The sequence below is a fragment of the Hippopotamus amphibius genome, chromosome 9 (assembly GCF_030028045.1).
Source record: "Hippopotamus amphibius kiboko isolate mHipAmp2 chromosome 9, mHipAmp2.hap2, whole genome shotgun sequence".
Taxonomy (NCBI): Eukaryota; Metazoa; Chordata; class Mammalia; order Artiodactyla; family Hippopotamidae; genus Hippopotamus; species Hippopotamus amphibius.
Window position 1 is genome coordinate 73,591,517 of NC_080194.1, and position 27,469 is coordinate 73,618,985.

The following is a 27,469-nucleotide window of genomic DNA, read 5'->3' on the forward strand; positions in this document are numbered from 1 at the left end:
AAAAAAAAAAAAAAAAAAAATGGTACTGATGAACCCAGTGACAGGGCATGAATAAGGATGCAGATGCAGAGAGTGGACTGGAGGACAGGGGATTGGGGGAGCAGGGGACGAAGGGGAAGCTGGGACGAAGTGAGAGAGTAGCATAGACATATATACACTACCAACTGTAAAATAGATAGCTAGTGGGAAGTTGCTGTATAACAAAGGGAGATCAACTCGATGATGGATGACGCCTTAGAGGGCTTGAACAGGGAGAGTGGGAGGGAGTCGGGAGGGAGGGGGTATGGGGATATATGTATAAATACAGCTGCTTCACTTTGGTGTACCTCAAAAGGTGGTACAAGAGTGTAAAGCAATTATATTCCAATAAAGAGCTAAAAATAAAGAAAAGAAAAAAAACAACAACCCAGAAACCACACACAGACACAAAAAAAGCATTTAAAAAGGTGGAAATAAAATAAAAAGGTGGAAATAAACAAAAATGTATCAGTAATCAGACTAAATATAGTAGAAGAGAATGAGACTGAATTTTAAAAATAACAGAAACAGTTATCTGCCATTTACATGACAAATATCTAAAACACAAGGGCACAGAACAGCTGAAGGTAAAAACCTGAAAAAAAAAATATGACAGGCAGAAGAAATATAGATTTCAAAGCATAAATTCAATATATAGCTTAAATTTCAAGTCATTTCTTGAATTAGTACCACGTTTGGTCTAATCTTCTTGAAGAAGCAAACCATTTACCGACTGTACACAATGGGTTTTGTACCAGCCTCACAGTTGATACAGCAATTTCATGAAAATACCTACACAGCATTCTTACCATATAATTAAGAAAGACTATTCTAACAGAGGACAATAACAAGCAAGATAGACTATATACATGACAGGGATGGAACCCAGCCCCCCCCCCCCGAAGTGGAAGTGCTGAGTCCTAACCACTGGCCAGGGAATTTCCTTCATGAAAGTTTTTGAAGAGTAACAACTTTTAGAATGCTTAAAAAGTGACTCAAAATCCCATTAATTAATTCCTTCTTTTTCTTTAAGTCTGCAACTAATCAAAAGGCTTGCATCCCTTAAAAACTTTTGGGACAGGGCACAAAGAGAACATTTCACATAAGTAATATTTATTCTTGTGATTACTGTCATGTGCTTCAAATAGTCTTTAGAGGCACTGATTAAAATACCCTTTTCTTGAAATGATTTAATCTGATATTCATGTGGCCACCCATATTCTAAAACTCATCATTTCTTTTACTGAAATAAAATTTAATTCTAAGAAACCGACAAGAACACATACTGCCTACAGAATGTGAAATATTTAAAACTGTAATATGCTGGCAACAAATTAATGACTTGTTTATGAAGATGATTCTCTTGATTCATCTAATGCAAAGCATATAAATATATTTCAAACTATCTTTGTATCTCTGGGTTTTCCTTTGCTTTCTCATCACCTACTCATAATCTTTATCCTTTCTTAAAACTAATTTAGCTTTACTCCCCCAATCTCTTATTGAAAATACTTTATAGAAAGTTGAGGACAAGGTCCTTCTCTGACCTTTATAGCTATTTTATAACTCCTTTCTGTCATCAATTATTTTGGTCATTCTTAAAATTAAAACTTTATCTATATGTCATCCTGGACAACAAATTCTTATGTTTAAAAAGTAAGGGTATCTGAGCACACAGGCCTCCTTTGTTGGATTCTTCTCCTTTCAAACTTCATCTTCGTTCTTCATCAATCCTAGTCTCCTCCATGATCAATATTCTCCTTAGAAGATAGTTGCTTCATGAAAACTTTCCCAATTTAATAACATCTTCATTTTTAATCACATAATCATAACATGTTAATATATCTCCCAAGTGTTACACTGTCATTGTCATTAGTACTATACTGACTTGTTCAGAACTGAGTGTAGAAAGATTTACTCTTCTGGCTAAAACCTTCCAAATGCTTTTGACAGCAAATAAAATAAAAGCTGGACACCTTACCATGGAATACAAAGCCAACACAATCAACCTCTGCCTACCTCTTCTAACTATTCTTCCTGCCCACCCATTCCAACACTAGCCTTCCTAATGCTCCTAAAAACAAACCAAGTCCATTCCAGTGTCAGAGCCATAAGCAGAATTGCCTGGAACATCATTACCACAGATTACCTCACATTCCTTCTCATTCTTTAGGTATTATGCCAAATACTACCAACTCAGAGAAGCCTTCCTTAATTACCCTATCTAAGAAGTCCTCTAACCATTCTCTATCACATTACCTTGTTTTATTTCTTCATAGCATTTATCACAATTAGAAACCATTTATATACTTGCTTATGTATTTGTCATCTTCCCTCATTAGAATGCAATCTCATGACAATAGCAATCTTATTTATTTTCTTCACTGTTATATCACAAGCTCCTAGAACAGTACTTGTAATAGCCATGTTTTCTGCTTTTTATAGTTTCTGCTTTGACATGTGGAGTCTTGCTGACCTTAGTAGGACTATTCTTCCCTGGGCTAGCTAGTTAGCATACTACTTGTCTGTAAGCACACCTTTTATATGCAAAACAATCCAGAGCCTACAACCCCAACTACCTCCTCTATCAGACTCTAGGCCACCATTCTCCTGCCCTAATCACTTCTGGGCCATGTACCAGACAATTAAATACAGTCCCTAAGCCCCAGAGCCCACTGAAATTATTCAAACTAACCAATCCCAGGCCTACTTACCCTATGTTGAGCACTCCTTCCTACAGAAACCACAATAAAGGCTCTAACCATCTCCACTTCACAACCTCCCTTCCCTGGACAGACCCTGGTGCTTCCCCATGTGGTACTGCATAGTGTGCTATGCCTCCTGCTTCTAAGGAACTGTGAGTAATAAAAAATTCTTTCTTCATAGCAATCATCTCCATGTTTGCGTGTCTTATCATACATAATTAAACAAATCACAGGTACCTTTAAAATAAGTGCCTAGCATAAAAAACATGCTCAGCAAGTATCTGTTGGATGTATCACCTGCAGAATAAATTCCTTTGTTTCCCTTCAGTTCCTAGCATGACTGAGTTTACTCATATCATTCTTCAATACACTTTAACAATTAAAACATTTGTAAAACATGTATTATTGGCCAATAAGAGATAGTTATCATGCTAAGTACTAAAGATACAGGGATGAATAAAAAATAGATATCTTCTGTTCATGAGTTTCAAATAAGATATGAGAATGCAGAAAAGCTGAAAATAAAAGAATGAAAAAGATAATCTATAACTACTACAGGAAAAAAAAAGCTGGCATAGCTATTATAATATCAGACAAAAAGAACTTCAAAATAAAAAGTATTACAAATATAGGGATCCAATTCACCAGGAAGATATCATAACTGTAATTACATATGTATCTAATTTAACTGCATAGCTTCAAAACACTTAAAGCAAAAACTAACAGAATAATATAGGGAAAATAATCAAATCCATCAACATACCCATCTCAGTGTTTGAAAGATGAAGTAACTTTCCCCATTCTCCTCTCCACACCACCCCCAGTCCCAAATCAGCAGGGTTCCAGAAGACTTTTAACACCACAAGTGGCCTGAACTAATAAACACTGGCACTAATAGACGTAAGAACACTACAATAATCTGAGGGCCTTTCACATCTAGCCATGATAGAGTAACTGGGACTGGACTTTCCCTTGCTGTCAACAATTAGAAAAGAAGGCAAAAGATATGCAAAAACACTTTTCAGATGTTGAACAACAAGGTAGTAAAGAAATGTGACCCCCGAGGAAAGGGAAGCAAATGAGATAAGTGATATGATTACCCCAATTTTCTGCAGGACATGCTTTCCAGATCCTGGTGGAAGGAAAGGGAATCCAAACATTGCATAGCCATCTCACTAAATTGAGGAGACAGAGATTAGACTTTAGAAAGACTGAAACATTAAGATTTATAGGACAGAATACCAAAGGAGGTAGCTTTGCAGAGAAAGAGGTCCCAAACTCTACAGGGGATCCACTTTAGCCTACTGTGAATACTAAGCTGCACATGCACAGAGTGAGACTCCATTAGGCAGAGATAAGAACTACTTGGGGGGGGCGATGGGGAACTACTACAGAGCTGTAAACTGAACAACTGCCACAGCACACAGACAGAATAGAGATCACATTGAACACCTAGGGATCAATAGGGATCCCAGACAGGTCATGTTTCAGTAAGGAAGCAAAACTAGCAAGAGAGTAAAGACAACTCTAAGCCCACCCAAAAACATGTTTTAAGCTGACCAGAAATTAAGTCACTGGCCAAAAAGAAGTCAAACACCCTTGAAAAGAAGACAACAAAATCCAGTCACTCGGGACTTCCCTGGTGGCGCAATGGTTAAGAATCCACCTGCCAAGGCAAGGGAAACAGGTTCGAGCCCTGGTCTGAGAAGATCCCACACGCCATGGAGCAACTAAGCCCATGAGCCACAACTACTGAGCCTCCACTCTAGAGCCCGGGAGCCACAACTACTGAGCCCACATGCCACAACTACTGAAGCCTGCATGCCTAGAACCAGTACTCCGCAACAAGAAAAGCTACCACACTGAGATGCCCATGCATTGCAACGAAGAGTAGCGTACATTCACCGCAACTCACGAAAGCCCACACCCAGCAACGAAGACCCAATAAAACCAAAAATAAATAAAAAATAAACAAAAAAATCCAGTCACTCAACATGACAATTCCAAGATCCAAACAAAAACTGCTATATAAGTTTAAAAAGCAAGAAAATCAAAAAAGAAAGAAAAAAAATAAAAAATAAAAATAAAAGAAAGAAAAAAAAAGCAAGAAAATCAGTCAAAAAAACAAGCCAGAAATGGCAATGATGATGAAACTGGCAAAGATTTTAAATCAGCTATTATAACTATGTTCAAGAACCTAAAGAAAAACATGAAAATAATAAGAAAAATGGAAAATATTAAAAAAGACAAAAAAATACATTTCTGCTTCCAGTAATGACAGACTAAGATCCTACTGTCTAATTCTCCCTCATAAACAAATGGTAAAATCTGGAATAATACAAAAAGAGATTTTATGTGAAAGCACTGGAAAGTAAAAGAGAAGCAGACAAATTCCAATGGAGAGTACATACTTGAATGGGGGGAACTGTACAAAATGGGTTCCCATTTTCACAGCTTTCAGCCTTGGGCAAAGTACAGCACACAAGGAGCAGTGGAATGTAACACTACAGACTTTCTAGCCTAGGGAACCAAAAAAACTGAAGTCAGAAGAATCGTGACTACTGAAGAGAATGGAGAAATCCTTAAAGGGAACAAGACAGAGAAAGTAACCCCAAATTCTGTCTGCCTATATCTCTATCATTAGAGAACCATGCATGTATATGACAGACTGAAAGAAGTTCAGCTAAAGGCAAAAAAGATGCTGGCCAAAAAACAGAGTTTACAGTTCAAGTCAGTTCAACTGTCAATTAAAACCAAAGAAACAACACTCACCAGGAAAAAACAAACAATCAAGAACAGAATCTCTACAATTTCACATTTTTACTATCTAAAATAAAATCCAAAATTATCAATATATGAAGAACCAGCAACATGAAACACATTCTTAAGAGAAAAGAGTGTCAACTGAGACTGACCCTGAGATCACCCAGGCAGACAAGGGCTTTAAAGCAGCTATTATAACTAGCCTCAATGAATTAAAACAAAATATGCTAACAATAATGAAAAGATGGGGAATTTGTGGAGAAAAATAGAAATGATAAAAAAGCACGAAATGGAAGTTCTAAAACTGAAAAAATACAATATCTGAAATAAATTATTCACTGAACAAGCTTACCAGACAAATGATACAGATGACAGAGAAAAAAAAAGTAAGTGAATCTGAAAACAGATCAATCAAAATTATCCAACCTGCACATGCACAGAGAGAGAAAAATATATTTTTTGTAAAATGAACTGACCTTAAAAAGCCTGTTAGATGACATCAAACAGTCCAACATACTTGTAATTGGAAACAAACTATAGAAGAGAGAGCCTGAGGCAGAAAAGAATATTTAAAGAATGATCAAAGTTTTCCAAAATATGATTAAAGGCAGAAATTTATAGATATTAGACACTAAATTTGCTGAAGGGAAATGATACCAGAGGGAAATCCAGATCCCCAGACAGTAAAGAAGAGCATTAGAGATGGTAAACCCCCAGTTAAATGTAAAAGTTAATTATTTTGACTTTTTCCTTCAATTTATAACTTATTTACTTTTAACATATAGCTGTTGTGAAGTTCATAACATATGTAGATGTAACATAACAACTACAGCAAAAAGAACAAGGTAAACAGGATATGGACCTATACAGCTATTTTATTCTGCATGCTTCTACATTTTTCATGAAGTAGGCTATGAAAAGTTAAGGATATATACTGTAATCCCTCAAGAAACCACTAAATAAATAATACAGTTGAAACGCCAATAGGAAAGTTAAAATAGAATTCTCAAAAATAATCAAAAAAAAATTTTTAAAGCTAGAAAGAGCAGAGAAGACTAATATAAAAATAGTAGTAAAATGGCAGACCCACACCTGGCCATACTAACCAGAGTAAATGTGATAGTCTGTTGCCCTGTTGATAATATTTACATTGTTATCTGTTCTGGTTTTGTTTTTAAAAATATAAATACTTGCAATATTTCTTTGTCAGAAGAGCTTTGGGAATTTTCTTTTCCCTTCATACTTAAAGTTAAAATAAAACTATGACTCTAATGGATTTCTTACTTAAACAAAAGAAAGAATGTTGCTGTTCATTTAATTCAACAATAAGTGCCTAAGACCAATCCATATGAGAGTAGCAACTGAAGAATAATGGCTCAAGGTGGGGCTCTGATAGCAGCCAGCAGAGAAAGGTAAAAATCACCTTCATTGGGGTCCCACTGAGGCGCCTGCCTGTTTCTACAGTTTGTTTCTACACTGTTCAGAACTATGTACTTCAAACTGTTTACACTAAACAGCCAATAAATAAATAAATATTTAAAATAAATAAGTAATCAATCCACAAACCTAAGATCAAGAAACTTCAAGCAAGATTACCACACAGACACCATCATCAACACCACAAAACCACCATTAAGGAACATAATAATAAACTGCTGAAACCAAAGATAAAGAGAAAATTCTAAAAGCAGATAGAGAAAAATGGCAAGGGGAATAAAGTCAGTAATAAATGATGACCTCCTAAACAAACAAATAAACAAAATGCAAGCTAGAAGACAATGTAACAAGTTGTTAGATGCTAAAAGAAAATAATTGTCCAACAAGAATTCTACACCCAGCAAAAATATGTTTCAAATAGGAAGGTGAAAAAAGACAATTTCATACAAATGTAAGTTAACAAAATTTATCACAAGCAGAAGTGTACTATAAGACAAGTTAAAGTATACAATTTAAAGTTATTACATTACACACTAAATGGTATAATATTATTTGTGAGTAAACTATAATAAATTAAAGATATACACTATAAACTCCATAGCAAATTCTAATGAAATAAAAGAGAGATGTAGCAGAGAAGATAGTAGGCAGGATGAAATAAAACACTAAACACACACAAGCGCGTGCACACACACACACCCCTAAGTCAAATTAAAAGAAGCCAGGAAAAGTGTGAGGGGGGAAAAAGCCCCAAAAAAGAGATGAAAAAAATATAAAATAAATAGCAAGATGCTAACTTAATCACACTGATAATTACATTAAATATGAATGGACTATATGCACTAATTAAGAAACAGAGACCATCAGGGAGTTCCTAGTGGTTAGGATTTGGGGCTTTCACTGCCATGGTCCAGGTTCAATCCCTGGTTGGGGAACTGAGATCCTACAAGCCATGCAGTACAGCCAAAAAAAAAAAGAAAGAAAGAAAGAAAAGGAGAGAGAGAGAGTGCCAACTATAAGCAACTACAGGAAAAGCACTTTAAATGTAAAGATACAGAGAGGTTAAAATTAACAGGCTAGAAAAGAAGTACCATGCCAATACAAATTATAAGAAGGATGAATGGCTACAGTAATATCAGGCAAAACAGACTTCAGAACATAGGATATTGCCAGAGAAAAAGGAGACTATTTCATAATGATAAAGGCTGAATACCTCAATATTAGATGACAATCCTGAAGTGTATATGCCTAAAAACGTAGCATCAAAACATATAAGAATAGAAAGGAGATACAGAAAAATATACCACTATAGTTGTAGTATAGTATTGGTAATTACAGTACTCTTCTTAATAATTAATAGAAGCAGACAGAAATATCAGTAAATATGCAGAAGACCTGAACAACACTATCAACCAATTTGACCTGACATTTATAGAATACTACATGCATAAACAGCAGAATATATATACTTTTCAAATCCACGTAGAACATTCACCAAGTAAAACATATTAAGAGCCATAAAACAAGCCAACAAGTTTAAAAGAATTTAAATTAAAAATATGTTTGGGGGACTTCCCTGGTGGTCCAGTGGTTAACAATCCTCCTCCCAATGCAAGGGACATGGGTTCAACCCCTGGTTGGGGAACTAAGATCCCACATGCCAGATGGCAACTGAGCCTGCGAGTCACAACTAGAGAGAAGCCTGCACACCACAACAAAAGATCCACGTGCCACAGCAAGACCCAATGCAGCCAAAAATAAAATAATTTTTTTTAAATAAAAATATGTTCTCTGAACATAATGAAATTAAACTAGGAATCAGTAACAAAAAGATACCTTGCAAATTCCAAATATTTGGAAATTAGACAACACACTTCTAAATAACCATAGATTATTTCTATTTCCCCTGTGATTTTTTTCTTTAACCTATGGGGCCATGTAAAAGAAACCACAGGAAGAATAGAAATAAAGCATATCAAAATGTGTTGTATACAGCTAAAGAGTGCTAAGAGGGAAATTTATAACTATAAATTATTCTACTTTTTTAAAATAAGGTCTAAAATTAGTGCTCTAAACTTCCACCTCATGAAACTAAAAAATAATAATAAATTGAATAAAAAATAAGTAGAAGGAAAAAATAAAATAAGAAAAGTAGAGAAATTTAACATAGCAAGAAGTTGTACCTCTGATATGATTAATAACATTTAATAAACCACTAAGATGAGTAATCAACAAAAAAAGAGAGAATACACAAATTACCAATACGAGGAATGAAAGAGCAGATATTACCTTAGAGTCTTCAGACATTAAAAGACCAATAAGAGAATGTCATAAAAATTCAAAAATTTACATAAAATAAATTTCTTGAAAAACACAACCTTTAAAAAACTGAAAAAAGAAACATAATAAAAACAAAATTATAGGCCGGTATCTCTCACGAACAAAGACACAAAATCCTTAACAAAATTACAGTTGATCCTTGAACAACACTGGGGTTAAGGCAGCCAACCTTCCAAGCAGCTGAAAATCTGAGCATAACTTTACAGTCTGCACTCTGCACCCATTGGCCACATATCAGCACGTTCAACCAACCAAGGATTGTGTAGTACTGTAGCACATATTCACTGAAAAAAATCCCTGTATAAGTGGACCTGCACAGTTCAAACCTGTGTTGTTCAAGAGGCAATTGTACAGGCAAACCAACCCCAGATATAGATATAGATATAGATATAGATATAGATATAGAGAGATATAGATGATAATACATCATGTCCAAATGGGCCAGGAAAGCAAAGCTGGTTGAACATTAAAAAAATCAATCAATTCAATTCATCATATTAACAGAAAGGACAATACCACTTCAACAAATATAGAATAACATTTGACAACATTCAATGCCCACTCATGATAAAACTCAAGCAAGTTAGGAAAAGAAAAGAATTTCCTTAACTAAGGAGTCTACAAAAAATCTACAGCTTACCCAATAATAATTTAAAAAAATCACATCTAATAATGAAATATTTAATGCTTTCCTCCTTAAATTAAAAAAAAAAAAAAGCAAAGCAGTCTGCTCATATCATTTCTACTCAACAATGTACTGGAAGGTCCTAGCCAGTGCAATAAGGCAAGAAAAAATGCATAAAGATTGAAAAGGATGAAGTGAAACTTTCTATCCACAGACTACATGATTATTTACTGAATGACAAAAAAATTAATAAGTTTAGCAAGGTAGAAGATACAAGGATGATAAACAAAAATCAATTTAAATCTCTATGCTAGCAATTCAGAAACAATGAGAAAAATCAAATTTTAAAAATATAATGTATAAGAACATCAAAAAACATAAAATATTTTGATATAAATTTAACAAGATGTTTAAGACCTCTACAATGAAAACTACTGAAATTAAAGGAGACCTACATAAACAGAGAAATATAACATGGTGGATTGTAAGACTCATATTTTTAAGATGCCTTTTCCCCCCAAACTGATTTATAAGTAAGATATAACCCCAGTAGACTTTTTAAATAAAAATTGATGTACTATCTATTTTATATAACAGATGACCTCAAAACTTAGCAGCTTAAAACATCAAACATTTATTACCTCACATAATTTCTGAGAGTCAAAAATAGGGAAGAAGTTAAGATTCAGGATCTCTCATGGGGATGCAGTCAAATGTTGGCCAGCTCCAAAGTCATCGGAAGGCCTAAATGGAGCTGGAAGGTCGACTTTCAAGCTGGCTAATTCACCTGGCTATTGGCTGGAGGCCTCAGTTCCTGACCACACAGACCTTTCATGACATGAGGGCTGTCTTCTCCCAGAGTGAGTGATCCAATAAAGAGGCCAAGAAGAAAGCAGTCATGCCTTTTATAACCTAGTATCCAAAGTTTTCATCATACTACTTCTAATTTATTTTATTAGAAGCAAGGCACCAAATTTGGACCACAGTCAAAGGGGAAGGTAATTAAGTTTTACCTCTTGAACAGAGAAATAACAAAGGATTTGTGCACATCTTTTTAAACTACCACAACAGACAAGCTGATTCTAAAATTTATATGAAAATGCATGACCTAAATATCCAAAACAATATTTAAAAAGAACCAAGTTGGAAGACTCATAGTAGTTGATCTCAAGGCCTACTATAAAGCTATATTTATCAAGTTTCTGTGGTAATGCCATAAGGATACACAAATAAATCAATAGAATAGAGAGCCCAGAAACAGATCTACATGCACAGCTCACTTATTTTTGACAAAAGAGCAAATGCAATCCAATGGGGGGGGGGGGATGTTTTTTTCAGCAAATAATGCTGTAACAACTGGATATGCATATGGGAAAAAATAAACTTCAATCCCTACCTCACACCATATATGACAATGAACTTGAGATGGATATAGACCTAAATGTCAAGTTATAACTATAAAATTTCTATAAGAGAACATGGGAAAATACCTTCATAATCTGAGGGTAGACAAAAGTTTTTACACAGGATAAGGAAAGCAATAACCATATTTAAAAAACAGATAAATTAGACTCTACAAAAATTTAAAACTTCTCCTCATTAAAAGATGCTTTTTAGAAAATGAATAGGCAAAACACAGACAGGGAGAAATCAGTCACAAAATATCCATCTGATAAAAGGACTTATGTTCAGAATACAAAAGGAGCCCTTACAACTCAATAATAAAAAGACAACCCAACTTTTTTTAATGGGCAAAACATATGAAAAGGCAATATACAAAAGAAGATATATGAATGTCCGAGAAGCACATGAAAATGTGCTCAGCATCTTTAGTTATCCGTAAATGCTAATTAAAATCAAAATGAAATGCTACTATATACACTCCAGAATAGATAAAATGTTTAAAAATGACAACACTAAATGTTGTTGAGTGTGTGGAGCACCCAAAACTTCCATGATGAGAATGAAAAGTTACATCCCTTGGAAAAAAGTCTTGCAGTCCCTTAAAAAACTAAACATAAACTAACTCTATGACCTGGTAATCCCACTGCAATGAACTTACCCAAGAAAGATGAAAAACATATGTTCACAAAAAGACTTGTATAAGAAGGTTCATAGCAGCTTTATTCATAATAGCCAGAAACTGGAAACAGTCCTAGTGTCCATCAATAGGCAAATGGATAAACAAACTATAGGATATTCATACAATGAAATACTACTCCGCAATAAAAAGGAACAAGCTACTGACTCAACAGCAAGGAAAAACCTTGTTTCTCAGAGACACGAATCTTAAATGTATTAAGAGAGATTTTTTTTTTCAATATTAACTTCTATTACAGGAAATACCAATAGATTTAACTCACCAAGTTCTCCGGGGTCCTCAATAATTTTAAATGTATAAAGGGGTCATAAGACCAAAAAGTCTGAGAACCTCTGATCTAATAAAAGTTAAATACAGGCATGCCCTACAATCTAACAATTATACTCCTAAATACATACTCTTACACTTGTGTGTACCAGAAGATGTACAAGAATGTTCATAGCATTATTTGTAATAGCAAACACCTGGAAACAACAAAACATCGATGACTGAAGAATGGCTAAATCAATATATTCATACAGTGAAATTCCCAACAACAGTAAGAAAAAAATGATCTAACCTATCAAAGTAGATACTTCTCAGGAACATGTATGATAACAGGGACCACAATTTGAATGAAAAAAATGAGTTGCAGAAGAACATATACATAGTAAAAATTCCACTCACATAACATGTAAAACAAGCAAACCTAAACTGTATTTTTTAGGAATGCAAAAAGAAAGAAGAAAAGAAAAAGAAGAAGATGGGATGACGGAAGGGCACATAGGGGCTAAATGTTTACGTAATGATGGTTGCTCTTAACCAAAGAACAGTCCTCCTTTATCAAAGCCACAATTCTCTTCAATTGTCAAGTTTTAAATTGGACATTCTTAGAGTAGTGAGAACAAAGAACGTTCATTTGATTGGCAAGCCTAACTGAATCAACTCCAGCGATCAACAGATCAACAGAACACCAGACAACAAACCCAGACTGCCCTTACGTCTGCTTTGAAAAAGCATGTGTGTACGTGAGGACAACTCACAGAATGGGAGAAAATATTTGCAAACGATTCAACAGACAAGGGCTTAATTTCCAAAATATACAAACAACTCATACAGCTCAATATCAAAAAAACAAACAACCCAATCAAAAAATGGGCAGAAGACCTTAGCAGGTATTTCTCCAAAGAGGACATACAAATGACCAACAGGCACATGAAAACATGCTCAACATCACTAATTATTAGCAAAATGCAAATCAAAACTACAATGAGGTACCATTACCTCACACCAGTCAGAATGGCCATCATCAAAAAGTCTACAAATAATAAATGCTGGAGAGAGTGTGGAGAATGGAGAAAAAAGAACCCTTCTACACTGTTGGTGAGAATGTACGATAAATTGGTGCAGCCACTATGGAGAACAGTATGGAGGTTCCTTAAAAACCTAAAAATAGGGTTACCACATAATGCACAGTCCCACTCCTGGGCATATATCCAGAAAAGACAAAAACTACCATGATGTCCATAATCTAAATGTCCATCAACAGATGAACAGATAAAGAAGATATGTGTGTGTGTGTGTGTGTGTGTGTGTACATATACATATACATACAATGTATATGTATTATGAATATTATGCAGCCATAAAAAAATGAAATAATGCTAATTGTAGCAACATGGATAGATCTAGAGATTATTGTATTAAGTGAAGTAAGTCAGAGAAGGACAAATATCAAATGATATCACTTATATGGAGAATCTTAAAAAATGATACAAATGAATTTACAAAACAGAAATAGACTCACAGACATAGAAAACAAACATGTTACTAAAGGGGATAGCAGTAGGGAGGGAAGGAGGGTATATTAGGAGTTTGGGACTAACATACATACTACTATATATAAAACAGGTAAACAACAAGGACCTACTGTATAGCACAGGGAACTATACTCAATATCTTATAATAATTTAGAAAAGAATCTGAAAAATAATTCATATATATGTATAACTGAATCACTTTGCCGTATACTTGAAACAACACAACATTGTAAATTAACTACCTTCAATTTTTTAAAAAATGGAAAAAAAAAAGAATGTGGATCAAGTGCTATGAATGTAAAACACTACAACCATTTTGGGAGAAGTTCTAAGAGTTTCTAATAAAACTAAACATACAACTATCCTATGGCCCAGTTATTGCAATGCTAGGTATTTACCTATGAAAAATGAAAACATATATCTACAAGAGGACCTGTACAAGAATGTATATAGCAGCTTTATGATTATCAAAAACAGCCAGGCATCCATTAACAGGAAAACAGATAAATTGTGTTATATTCATACAATGGAATACTAATTGGCAATAAATAGGAACTACCAACACATGCAACAACATGGATGAATATCAAAAATATTATGCGAGTGAAAGAAGCCTTATACCAAGTAGTAAATACTATATAACTCCACTTACATGCAGTCCTAGAATGAACAAATCTAATCTATGGTGAAGAAAAAAATCAGAACAGGTAGTTACTATGGAGAGAAAGGGGGAAGGTGAAGGGGAGAATTACAGGGAGGGGGCATGAAGAATTTTCATGTTTGATGGTAAAGTTCTCTATCTTGATAGGGATTTTGGTTATATAAATAACACTTAAGGATTTGTGCATTTACACTGAATATAAATTTTACATCCAAAGAAAAAATAAAGAATTGAACTTTAGTCAATGATATGAATGGTTGAAGTATTTAGGGGAAAAGTATACAGATGTCTGCAACTTACTCTGAAATGTATCAAAAAATGAAATGAATTTACAGATGGAGAGATGAATGGTAAATGGATATATATGTGATAAAATAAGTACTGTATACTAAAATGTTATTGGTAGGATCTAGGCAGTAGGTGAACTGATATTCACTGCAAAATTCTAACTTTGCTGTACACGTGAAAATATTCATTAAAAAAGGGGGAGCTTTTCAGGTCATATTTACAATTTGTCCTTTATCCTTCAGTTAACAGAAAGTCTTCAAATGGAAACAAAAGAAGCACCTAATTCTGTAAGGAGTAATCAGTCAAGGTTTAAAAAGGTATCCACTGACTGGAAATGCAGCTACAAATGACAAGGGAACAGCAGATGCAAAAGCAATCCGGTTAAGGGTGTGCGGCACACCAGATACTCCAACTGACCTCTCCACTGAAGACATCTAAAAATTCTAGTATATTCACAAAATATTCAAATAAATGAAACAAAGAATGAAGAAAGGGAGGAGGAATGAAGGGAGGGAAGGTGCACCAAGGTGAGGGGTCAAATAGGAGACCTCCCCAAATAAAGGTTTAACTTCCCCACCCCAATCACTAAACTCAGTGTCTGCTGTTACGGCCTTTCAACTGTCTGAATGAGGCCCATTCACATTACTGAGGGTAATCATCACTTACAGTCAACTGACTGTAGGTGTTAACCACATTTACAAGATTCCTTCATAGCAACACCTAGATCAGTATTTGATTAAACAACTAGATACTATAGCCAAGCCAAGTTCACACATAAAACTAACCATCACAGATAAGAAGGCCACAATTATAACAAAGCAGGATTTATATTTTAAACTTATTTTGACTAGATTCCAATTCAACTAATATTCATTGAGCACCAAGTATTTGCCAGGCATTTCTCTGTGCACTTTCACATGTATCCTGCCATTTAATTCTCACAACCCTACCAAATATTCATTGTTCTGGTTTTATAGAAAATAAACTGGTGCAAAGAATGATTAAGTGATTTGCCCCAAGTCACAACGTTCAATGGAGCAAAGTTCAGATAGGATTCTGATTCTGACTTCAAGCCATTATATCAGGCACTTTCCCCACAGTAAGGTATGTAGGGTTTCGTGTCACCATAAACTGCTTTTGCTGTCTCTTTTGGGCTCAATCATTTTTCTGGGTCCTAAAATGTTTCTTCATGCCTTTACTTCATTTAAAACACTTTTTTGCACTACCTAAAACTCTCCAGGTGAGGGTTTTTTTCCACCCACTATGACACAGTCAGCAAAAGAACAAGGGTAGAATCCCCAAAATCAAAGAAATAACTTAAAATTTCAACCTGAAATTAACAGTGCACTGGGCAAAGCTTTAAATGTTTACTATTCTCTGTATCCCAGTTAGTAAAGTTCCCCAAATTACAATCTGAGGTATTTATTCTCCTTATTTACCTATATATCAAGTACTGTTCCACTAAAAATAAGTAAATAGGGACTTCCCTGGTGGTCCAGTGGTTAAGACTACATGCTTCCACTACAGGGGGCACGGGTTTGATCCCTGGTCGGGGAACTAAGATCCCACATGCCACATGGTATGGCCAAAAAAAAAAAAGTAAATAAATCATTTCTTCAAACATGTGCTACCAAATGACAATTTTTCGTAGTTAAAATCTTGGATGACCTAGGTAAATGCTAAATCAAGATTAGACTTCAAAATGTACTTAGCCTTCAAGTACAGTAGTTTCTCCTAATCTGTGGTTTCACTTTCCAAGCTTTCAATTACCCAAAGTCAACTGCAGTCTGAAAATACTAAATGGAAAATTTCAGAAATAAACAATTCATAAGTTTTTTCCTTTTTCTTTTCCTTTTGGCTGCATTGGGTCTTTGTTGCTATGCGCAGGCTTTCTCTTATGGCGAGAAGGGGCTACTCTTCATTACAGTGCGCAGGCTTCACAATGCGGTGGTTTCTCTTACTGCAGAGCACGGGCTCTAGGCGCACAGCCTCTAGTAGTTGTGGCTCTCAGGCTCTAGAGCACAAGCTCAGCAGTGGGGTGCACAGGCTTAGCTGCTCCATTGCATGTGGGATCTTCCTGGACCAGGGATTGAACCCGTGTCCCCTGCATTGGCAGGTGGATTCTTAACCACTGCACCACCAGGGAAGTCCCCATAAGTTTTTAACTGTGTACCATTCTGAGCAGCATGATGAAATCTTGCACATCCTGCTCTACCCTGCCTAGGCTCCTCAACCATCAACATCAACTGCTCCTGACATCCAACCAGCCTAACACTAGGTCACAATGCCTTCTTATCATGTAGGCATTTTATCATCTCAGATTATCACAATAATAAAGGTGAGTACAGTACAAGAAGATATTTTGAGAGAGAGACCACAGTCACGTAACTTTTATTACAGTATATTGTTATAACTGTTCTATTTTACTATTAGCTGTTATTAATCTCTTATTGTGCTTAATTTATAAATTAAATTTTACCATAGGTATGTATGTATAGGAGAAAACAGTACATACAGCTGACCCTTGAACAAAACAGACTAGAACTGTGCAGATCCACTTATATGTGGATGTTTTTCAATAAATACATACTACAGTACTACACAATCCACAGTTGGTTGAATCCACACTTGCAGAACCAGGGATACTGAAAGCTGACTATAAAGCTATATGTGGATTTTCAACTGCATGGAGGAGTGGCATTGTTCAAGGGTCCACTATATAGGGTATGGTACTATCTGCAGTTTCAGGCATCCCCTGGGGGTCTCGAAACATATCCCCCACAGATAAGGATGGACTACCATATTACAACTAATTACTAACTACAGACCAAAGTCTCAAAGATAGTTTGTTGAGTGTTGAGCCCAGCTTAGGCATTGGGAACAAATGAAAAGAAAACTGTCTGCAAAATGAAAATGTAATACGTTCAATTTTAAATTCAATTTAGCTCATTACCCAGGACAATCATTTTCAAACTTTCCTTCACATGCAGTGTTTTTGGCCTGTTACTGCTGGGGGCAGGGTGGGGGAGGGGGATGGGGATCAACACCTAACTTGATTTTCAAGTTAGAAACCTAGGTTCCAGTATCAGTCCTGTGACCCTGAACAAGTCACTTATCCTTTTGAACTTCATTCCTTACATACAAATAGTGATAACACTTACATCCCATAGGAAAAAAAGAATTAACAGTGGTTTGTGAACTATAAAGTCTTGCTTCTCCAAGTATAATTTCCAGACCAACAGCACTGGAATCACCTGACAGCTTATAAGAAATGCAGGATTTAAGGCCACATTCCAGACCTACTATACTGGAATATGCATTTTAATACGACGTCCAGGTAATTCATATGCACATTAAAGTCTGAGCAGAACTACTATAAAGCACTCTACAGATGTTAGGTATCTTCACCATAAAAAAAAAAAAGTTAATTAGGAGCTCATTTTGTTCTGAGGAAGTCCTGTGACCTGCTAACTCATTAACAATATGACATCAACAACATTTGACATTATCCTCCTCAGCTCTATCATTTCCCATTCTGAGAAACTACTGAAATTGGATTCTGGTCTAGGTTTCACAACTAATTTGCAATATAATCTTGAGCAAATCAATGTCAACTCTCAAGGTCCTTCTCCTTAGATGTAAAATGAGAAGGTTAGACCACTAATTACCAACCTGAGGTCTCTGGACCCACTGGGGTCTGAAAAAGTAGTAGTGGAGGGAGGCAAGATAGTATGATAGTTAAGAGCATAGCTTTAGAATCGAATGGCGCTCGGGTCACTTTGGCTCTGCCACTTAATAGTGTGTGACCTAGGGCAAGTTACTTAATCTTCCTAAACTTAAAGAGTTGTTATAAGGACTATAATAAGGGTTCTTATAAGATAATATACACATAGAGCTTTGCACATTGTGTCCCATAATGTTAGCTTTTATTATTTCTATTGGCTATTTTCAAGATCTCAGAAATCACATTTAATGGGAAATAAGACTGCAGTGAAAATATTATGCTGTTTTGCTCTGGATTAGAATTATATGAATACATTAAGGAAATACATTACCTTATCAATACAGTGTAGTAACAATGACTAGATCTCCTCTAACTGACAGGCACATGTGCCTTTGATTATTTGAAATGGGGATAAAGTACATTATCATAATTTATATAGACATAATAATAAGTTACAATTTATATAAGAACAATAATAAATTCATGGAGCCCAAGAAAGAAAATAATAAAATGCTTCTTCCTAATGAAAAGGTTAAATTAGCTACTATGTCACCGTATGATCCAGAAATTCCATAAATATCTCTTGTGGGTTGAAGAGATATTTGTACACCTATGTCACAGCCTCACTATTCACTGTAGCCAAAAGATGGAAGCAACCCGCGTGTCCATCAATGGATGAATGAATAAGCAAAATATAGCATATACATACAATAAAATATTATTCAGCCTTTGGAAAGAAGGAAATTCTAACACAAGCTACAAAATGCTACATAAGGACGTTATGCTAAGTGAAATAAGCCAGTCACAAAAACAAACAAACAAACAAAAAAACCACAAAAAAAAAAAAAACAACACTGCTGATTCCACTTATATAAATTCATAGAGACAGAAAGCAGAAGATTGGTTGCCATGGTCTGGGGAGGGAACATGAAGTTGTTAAATGGATATGGAGTTTCAGTTTTGCAAGATGAAAAGAGTCCTAGAGATTGGCTGCACAACGTCAGTGTACTTAACACTACAGAACTGTACACTGTAAAATGGTTAAGAGGGTAAATTTTATGTTATGTGTTTTTCCACAATGATTAATAAATAAATAAATGTACAAACAGCCAGCTAGCTGGTATGGCAGTTCTTCCAGCACTAACACTGTAAAGCCTCTATGCTTCAAGTTTTTAATAAGCACCCCTTCCTTGCATTCCAATGTACCATATACATATGTCCATCACAGCACCGGAACAATTTACTGACCGTCTCTGACTTGTATACACTAAATCTAAACCCTTTGGTACAGTGAATTTGGCCTTCATTCTTCAGCGGGCTTATGGTGTTTCTGAGCTACAAGTCAGAGGCAGTGCTGCTTGCTCATCAATAACCCTTAGGAAAAAGACCATCTTCCTTAAGGTGACAGGGATGTCACCTTCACCAGCCCACAGAACCCCAGAACCAAAAGAAGCCTGAAGCATGCTCATTTCCTCCAGGCTACTATTCAGAGAAGATAGTGGGAAGGAGCCTGAAAAAAGGAAAGGAAATGGGTGCAATGAGGTACAAGCAGCTAGATGCCTTGAGTGGCATATACGTATGGCAAAGGCAGCTGGTTAAAGCATCTCTAGTCTTGTGCTGCATTGGCAATGAAGGATAGACCCCTTTATCCCATCTAAGCAAATCCCATCATAAAGGTGTAAAGACTGAGGGTTGCCCTGCTTCCCTTCTGCCCAATTCCTATGAACAGGATGGGGAAAGGGGCAGCAAACCTGTGAGAAGAGACAACACCTACCTAACTTGAATCATCCTAGCCCAAGGACAAAAGGGAGATAGCTAGATGGTACTACCAGAAGTTACCATCCATTCTGCCCATCCATTAAGTCTTACTAGCCAGGTTACCCCCTCAGACTGAGGTAGCTCCTATGAAACCCATAATTAGGAATTTAAAAATATTTTTTAGCTTTCTGATAAATAAACCCCCCTTTACAATACATCAAATTTTGAACATTCTTCTCTCAAATACATTTTTAGGAATGCATTTCCCTTGAAAGTAGGAAATGCCTATTTTGAATGTCTTTGTTCATACCTCTAGTGGCTTATTAGCTACCTTGAACAGAGAGACAGTCTTTATATAGTTTTGTATTTTAAGTCAATGACAAAATAAGTTTTCAATAAATATGTGCTGAATAAATTAAACATTCTGAAAAAAATTTAATGGGGGTAATTCTCCCTTGAGGCCATAATTAAAACATAGAATTCCCTTCTACTTCCATTTTTTTTTCTACTTCTATTTAGGAAATATTTCTTCCATAAAAATGGCAGCACCTGAAATTCCACTTTCTGTGACAGTATTTCTTGGTAGAAAGAGTTGTCAGACCTGTATTTGAATCTCATGTCTGCCACTTAATAGCTGTATGACACTGACCAAGTTACTTAACTTCTCTAAGACTCAGTTCCCTCATCTATAAAATGGGGATAACACCACCTACTTACTAGGAATGTTAGCAGGATTAGAAATACACAAGCAGTCTTCATTTTGCAGTTCTAGTATGCACAAATTTCAGTTACCACAGTTTTGTTAAACAATACTGATTCCCCAACAACACAATTCAAATTTCAGTTTTCACAGCATAGTAACTGTAACTGAATACCATACAAACTTCACTACTAGATCTTCAATCCACAAATCACTATGTAAATAATAGAAACACAACATGATCAGTGACTAACCAAGTCACTTCTTTTAAAGTTTGTTGGTGGATTTGACAAAATAAACTGCCAAGGAACAACAATTAGGCTGTTGGTGGACTCCTCATCAGTAACATTAAAAGTCAGGATGCAATGGAATAATATCTTCAAAGTGCTGAGAGAAAAATATCTCTCTGCTTAAATTTCTAACTGTAGATAAGAGACCAGGGCAAAGTCTGTTGGTGTCTAGTCACTGCACATCTGTTATTCAGTTCATGTACAGACCGCAAAGCTTGTAGCTGAGTTGCCTCCTTGTCTCCTGGTGATGAATGTATGTGACATTTTACAAAAATGGATAAGTGAAAGATGGAACAGGCCAACAATGAAAGTGCAGCAAAGAAACCAAAAGTAATAGTGTTAAGGGGCTGGCAGAGGAAGAGACTGGAAGTTTGGGATTAGCAGATGCAAACTATTATATAGAGAATGGATAAACAACAAGGTCCTACTGTATAGCACAGAGAACTATACTCAATATCCTGTTATAAATCATGATGGAAAAGAATATGAAGAAGAATGCATATACCTATAACCGAATCACTTTGCTGTACAACAGAAGTTAAGACAACATTATAAATCAACTATACTTCAATAAAATAAATTTTTTTCCAGTGGTACATTCAGCTGACTTTTAATCCAGTTTGTCAAGGAAACATATCCTTTTTTTTTTTTGCATATATATGTGCATTTTATTTATTTATTTATTTATTTTATTTATTTATTAATTATTTTTGGGGGGTACACCAAGTTCAATCATCTGTTTTTATACACATATCCCCGTAAAATAATTTTTTTAAAAGTAATAGTGTTGGAAATAAAATCCCAATCAAACATAAAAGGAGTTGTAGAAGAAGTAACTGACCATGACAATGTTGACCCTGTTGCCATTCAAGAGACCAGATATGAAGCCAGAGGAACTTAGTGAAGGCAAACTTATCGACACAAATGAAGAAAGTGGTTGTGAGAAAAGGATGAAGATGGACCAGAAGAGACACCAGCAAAAACTCTGCATTAAAGGAACTCTCAGAAATATTTCGCAATATTGAAAGCGCAAAGAATGAAATGTTGGGGCCTGATCCAAACTTAGAAAGGAGCATGATAATCCACCAAGGCACAGAAAAAAATACTCATTCCATATAATAAGTTACATGATAAGAAGAAGGCAAGTACTACTCAAACTACCCTAGATAAGTTCTTCTACAAAGAAATAAAACATTTTAATTCTCAATGTTTTTAATGTTTTAAATTACAGTGTACTAAATAAATATTAGTTTTAATATTTTTTCATTTCTCCATATATTTACGATTAACAATAAGACTTATAATGTTTGACAAAAATGTGTAAAGGTCATGGAACACTCATAACTTTTCTCATTGATTATTAAGATGGCTTTGCCAGGTTTTCACTTGCATGGTCATTTGTATTGTTCCACACTACCATGCAAAGTGAGGACTGCCTGTGCCTGTAACTTCTGGCACATCAAGGCACTTAGTATTTCACAACTAAAGAGAAATCGTCTACATTTTTCCCTGATTCTTACAATCCGCTCAAGCAAAAAAAGGAATATGAACTCACCTGGGATGATGTTAAGAAGATAGCGTTTCAGGTTTTTCAGTGACTGAGAACTGTTGCCCTCTTTACATGCAATTCCCCAAACCTGTCTTTAGATTACCCAAAACACACACACCCCAATGCTGAAAGATAGGCTTCCTGAATGGTTATTCAGTTTGTCATCTGTGATAGCATACTACCTCATGCTTGTCCTCATTCCTTGCATGCAGGGGTCAAACAAGGAATGTGTGATAGAAGTAATATGGTATAGTAGCTTTAGAGTCAGACCTCAAATTGCATACTACTTCTACCCCAATTTTTGCAATCTTAGATAAATTACTTCTTAACAGTTTCAATTTCCTAATCTGTGAAATAATAATAATGCCTTCTTTTTGGAATTATGGTAAATATCGAAAAAGATAAGACATATGAAGTGCTTAGCAAAGTGTGGTACATAGTAAGCACTTGGACATAGCTATTATCACCATTATTATTATCCTTAATATTTCTTTCATTATTGTAAATATTACAATGATGGTAAAGTTGCATTTATTTTAAACACATTATTAATCAGACTATTTTTCAAAGATCAAGTCTCTTACTCAAAGATATGATAGATACACACTACTGGCTGGGTAAGAAGGCTGACCTCAACTTCCTCCATATCATTTTTTCCCAAGGTACATATGCAAAGTGCTGCCAACGTTCACTCATCCTCTTCTTGCAACCCCTGATTCCTAAGTCAAAACCCTCCCTGCAGGCTGCTCAGAGTTTCCTCTTCTGAGAACATTAAGAACTAAAGCCATTTCCCATTTCTCAGAGCTATCTGTCAGAACAGTAGTATCTTGCTCTCTCATAATTCACATGACTTAACTGTCAGTTTTCTCTTTTGATTCTAATCCTTTATTCTAAACTAAGAGTCATTATTACCTATATTGACCCATAAAGCTGCAAAGGACACAAAGGCCAACTAAAGCCAACCCCTTTTCTCTACCAAACAATTAATTCTCCCTAAAATATTCATGTGAGTTAGTTGAGCAAGGTGTGTTTTAACACTTTCAGTAACAGAAAGCTCTATACCTCTCAAATCAACCCATTCAATGATTATAACTTTAATCTAAAATTTTCCTTATGTTGAAGCAAAATCTCTTCCCTTACAGGCAGTTTCCACCCATAGGCTCTAATTCCATATTCTAGAGAAATACAGAAAGTTTAACTGCTCCATATCACAGCCCACTCAACATTCGAAGAAGCCTGAGTTTCACTTTTCCACATTACAAATTTCTAGTTCAGAAAGCACAATTTTAAGTCCCTTCTTTCACGGACCTCCTCTGGATCATGTATGGGCTTGCCAACGTGATCTAACAGCAAATTGGTAAAGCACTTCCTCTGCCAACTTTTGAGCTGCCAAGTAATTATACTACAAATGATCCCTTTGCCCATATTCATCCATTATTATGTAAAAATTATTAATTTAAGCTAGTAGTTCAGGAAAAGTAACTCTCGGCCTAAGTCACATTTTAAAGGAAACAATATAAAAAGTCTTAAAAACTACCAAAAGTTTTCTCTCTCTCTTTTTTTTTATCTTAGCCAATTACTGGGAACACAATAAAGTAGGATCAGCTAGCATGAAAGTCTTGCCTCTTTCCTACAAAGCCAAACACGTCTGGGAGAAAGACAGAGTTAGCTAAAAGAGTTTTGCTTCACATCCTGAGAAAGCTGAGCCAATGAAAAGAAGGCAGTAATAGTGAGCCAAAAAATATTCTCTGTACCTTGCCAGAAGCAGGTACCCGAAGAAGGATCAAATATCGTGCTCTCAAAACTGGACCAAAGTAAACTACAGGAAAAGAAGTGACAGATTTTTCCTGTGTTCTCCTAGCCCGGCAGGAACAATCATCTGGGGAAACACACACACACACACACACACACACACACACACACACCCCCACCCACCCACCACCAAGGGGCCAGTCAGGGGCAGCAGCTGGAGAAGGATTCTTCCCCAAGTCCTCAGAAGGTGTAATCAGTGGAAGTAGAGCCCTCAGAAGAACCTTAACCTTCGTCCGGTAGTCGGAGAGGAGGCAGAGTGGAGTAGGGACTTGATTCCTTGAGGTTTTAGGAGCCTGGCACGAGCCGGAAGGTACAGATTAGGTGCTGCCTTCTACTCCTGGTGCAAGGAGATAGCTCAGTGATCGTACTCAGAAAGGAGGCGATCTCTGGTACCCGAAGATATCCTGGGTGAGAGTGGGCTGGGGGGCAGGGGTGGGGGTCGGGATCTGAGACCGGGAAAACCGTCCCCTGGAGGTGACCGAAGAGGTCTCATAGAAACAGAGAAAGAGGAAGGGAAAGACCGTGTTTTCACGTATTTGGGGGAAAACTGAGCTAGGACCTGTTCCCTTCCCCTGTGCCCTTACAACGAAGGGGTGGCACCAACGGCAGGAGCAGGTGTCCCGGGCCCTCATTCAAATGAGCCGAGCCCCCCACTGTCCCAAGCTCTTGTCGGGCTGCCCCCACTCGCCCCTCAGGCAGCGCAATCCCCATTCCCAAGCCTGCCCCTCAGGCTGCCCCTCAGGTCCAGCAGGGGCTCTCCACTTCTCTTCCGCCCTCCCCCCCACCCCCCGTCCAATCTCAAGGCCCTCTTAACCCGTCCAGACCGGCCCTCCTCACCAGCCACACTGGATTCCCCTAGCTGCTGCCTTCCTCCGCAGCATTCCCGTTGCTGTCCCCTGGCGCGGTCTCCCCACGCCATCTCCCGGGCCAGGCCCGGTGCCTCCCCCGGCGGCCAGGTCCGCCCTCTCCCTTCCTCACGCGGCGTCTTCCCCCTCAGACCGGCGCCCTCCCTGCCTCGCCCCCGCCTGAGGCCGGCACCCGCACTCACAGAACTCGGCGATGTACCAGGTCACCGCGTAGTTCTCCTCGCACCAGTCCAGCGTGGAGGTCGTGGGGCCCCAGTAGCCCTCTCGGTCCCCGGCAGGAGCCATAGCGTGCGCCGCCGCCGCCGCCCAGGGGCTCCGCTCGCTGCTCTCGGCTCCGCGGGCTCCCAGGCCGGCTCTGGCCCTGCTGGCGCGCTCGCCTCGCGTTGCACCCGCCCTCCCTGCCCGAGGGGCGGGGCCCGGCGCCGTAAGCCGCCCGCCCGGCCGGACACCCCGCCCACCGCGGCAGGCACGCGGCCCAGCCGGAGCGCGCCGCGACTGCCCTGCCCCCTTCTTCCCGGGGAAGGGGTGTGACCCGGGCCGCCGGCCCCGCCTAGACACGCCCTTGGCTGTGGGTTAGGCGATCCTGACATCCCTGAGGGTGATTTCTGTTTGGATGTCTGAGCTTTTGTGTGTGGGGCGGGGGGCCGATTTTATTGGGGCGGGGGTGGGATGAAGGCTTCAATCAAGCCCTTGCTTGATGAAACCTGTGCAGAGATACACCTCAGTGTCTTTCTTTGCCCGCAGGCCTCAAAAGGAGCTCAGAAACCGAACACTCCCAGGCCTGCCAGAGACTCCCAGGAAATAAACAATTTTCTGATAAAGGTATGTGTCACCTGGGAACAAAGGGAAAGGGCAGCAAACCCCGGACCGAGAAAAAAGAAGGGGGAGGGGGAACTTTGGGATCCTAAAAAACAATGCAGCTAGAGCACTAATGCAGAGTTAGCTTGCTTCCTTTTGGGCTTCTAAGCCTAGAAGTTTCTACCCTCTAGCAATCTATAATTGTGCCCTACTCATCAGGCAACCAACAGCCTCCCCTCCTACCAGCCTGAAGACCCTTAATACTTCACAGAGCTACTGGAGGGATCTTTTTAAAATATAAATGCAGCCGCCCCCTGCCTCGTGTGTTCAGCTACACCAAACTCTTACCCAGCTCAGAATCTGCAGGGTCCACTCCCATCTTCCTGCCTTTGCTCCTGCAGTTCAGCTAGGACTGCCTGCCTTCCTCTCTTCTCCATTTGGCTAATTTCCACTGGTCCTTTAGAATCCAGCTTCCTGAAGCCCTTCCTCACTCCGACCCCCAAGAGCTCCCTTCACCTTTGTTCACATCCTCCAGTGATAGGTGCATCCAGATCTGAAAGTTTGATTTCCATTCTTTATGGTCCTAACACCCAGGACTCTGCCCTACCATGTAGTTTGAAATGAAGAGTACAGTTAAGGATGACACAACCTCTGTTTTGTAAAGAAATAAGTCTATTAAGGTATAATCAAAGGGTAAAAAAAAAAAAAAAAGAGATGAGGCACCCACAGCCTCTCTACAAAGTGACCCTACTAGATGATAGATGCAGAACTTTTACTTGCAGGATGCAAAATCTGGGAATAGAGGCTGAATGCTTTAATAGAAATAGTAGGATATTGAAATTTTTCTTTTGAACAGCAGACGTTGAGCTTTGGCTATGTACCCAGCCTTTGACAGAGTGCTAGGAAAACATGGAGGTAAATAGGAAAGATCCAAGATGGCAGTCTCCAGAGAGATAAATAAAACAGGGAAAATTTCTACTCCTAGTCATTTTTTATCTTGTCCTCTAAAATTTCTGTCTCATGTATGTTCTTAATATATATATTAATCATAAGTGTATATAATTTATAAATGAATAAATATACATATATTTGTATACTCAAAATGAATATGCAGAAATACATACTAAAATTGATTTGCTGATGAGATTGCAATAAAAACTGTAGAGACCACAACCATAGAGTGTGATAATACTTACTAGGAATAAAGCAAAAATTAGGATATTGCAGGAGCCCTT

At 37.4% G+C, this 27,469-nt stretch overlaps 1 protein-coding gene across 4 annotated transcripts in view; it reads right to left on the reverse strand.

Moving 5' to 3' along the window:
* Nucleotides 1-25,840, reverse strand: part of ACER3 (alkaline ceramidase 3) — a 191,306-nt gene extending 165,466 nt beyond the window's left edge. The window contains exon 1 of one of the 4 annotated variants that reach the window (XM_057750225.1): nt 25,619-25,840. In XM_057750225.1, coding sequence (XP_057606208.1) covers nt 25,619-25,721 — 103 coding nt within the window. In that variant the 5' untranslated portion in view covers nt 25,722-25,840. Of the gene's footprint in view, nt 1-25,407; nt 25,537-25,618 lie in introns of those variants that run through there. The other 3 variants (XM_057750228.1, XM_057750227.1, XM_057750226.1) reach the window with 3 other exon arrangements.
* Between the last annotated feature and the right edge of the window lie 1,629 nt (nt 25,841-27,469).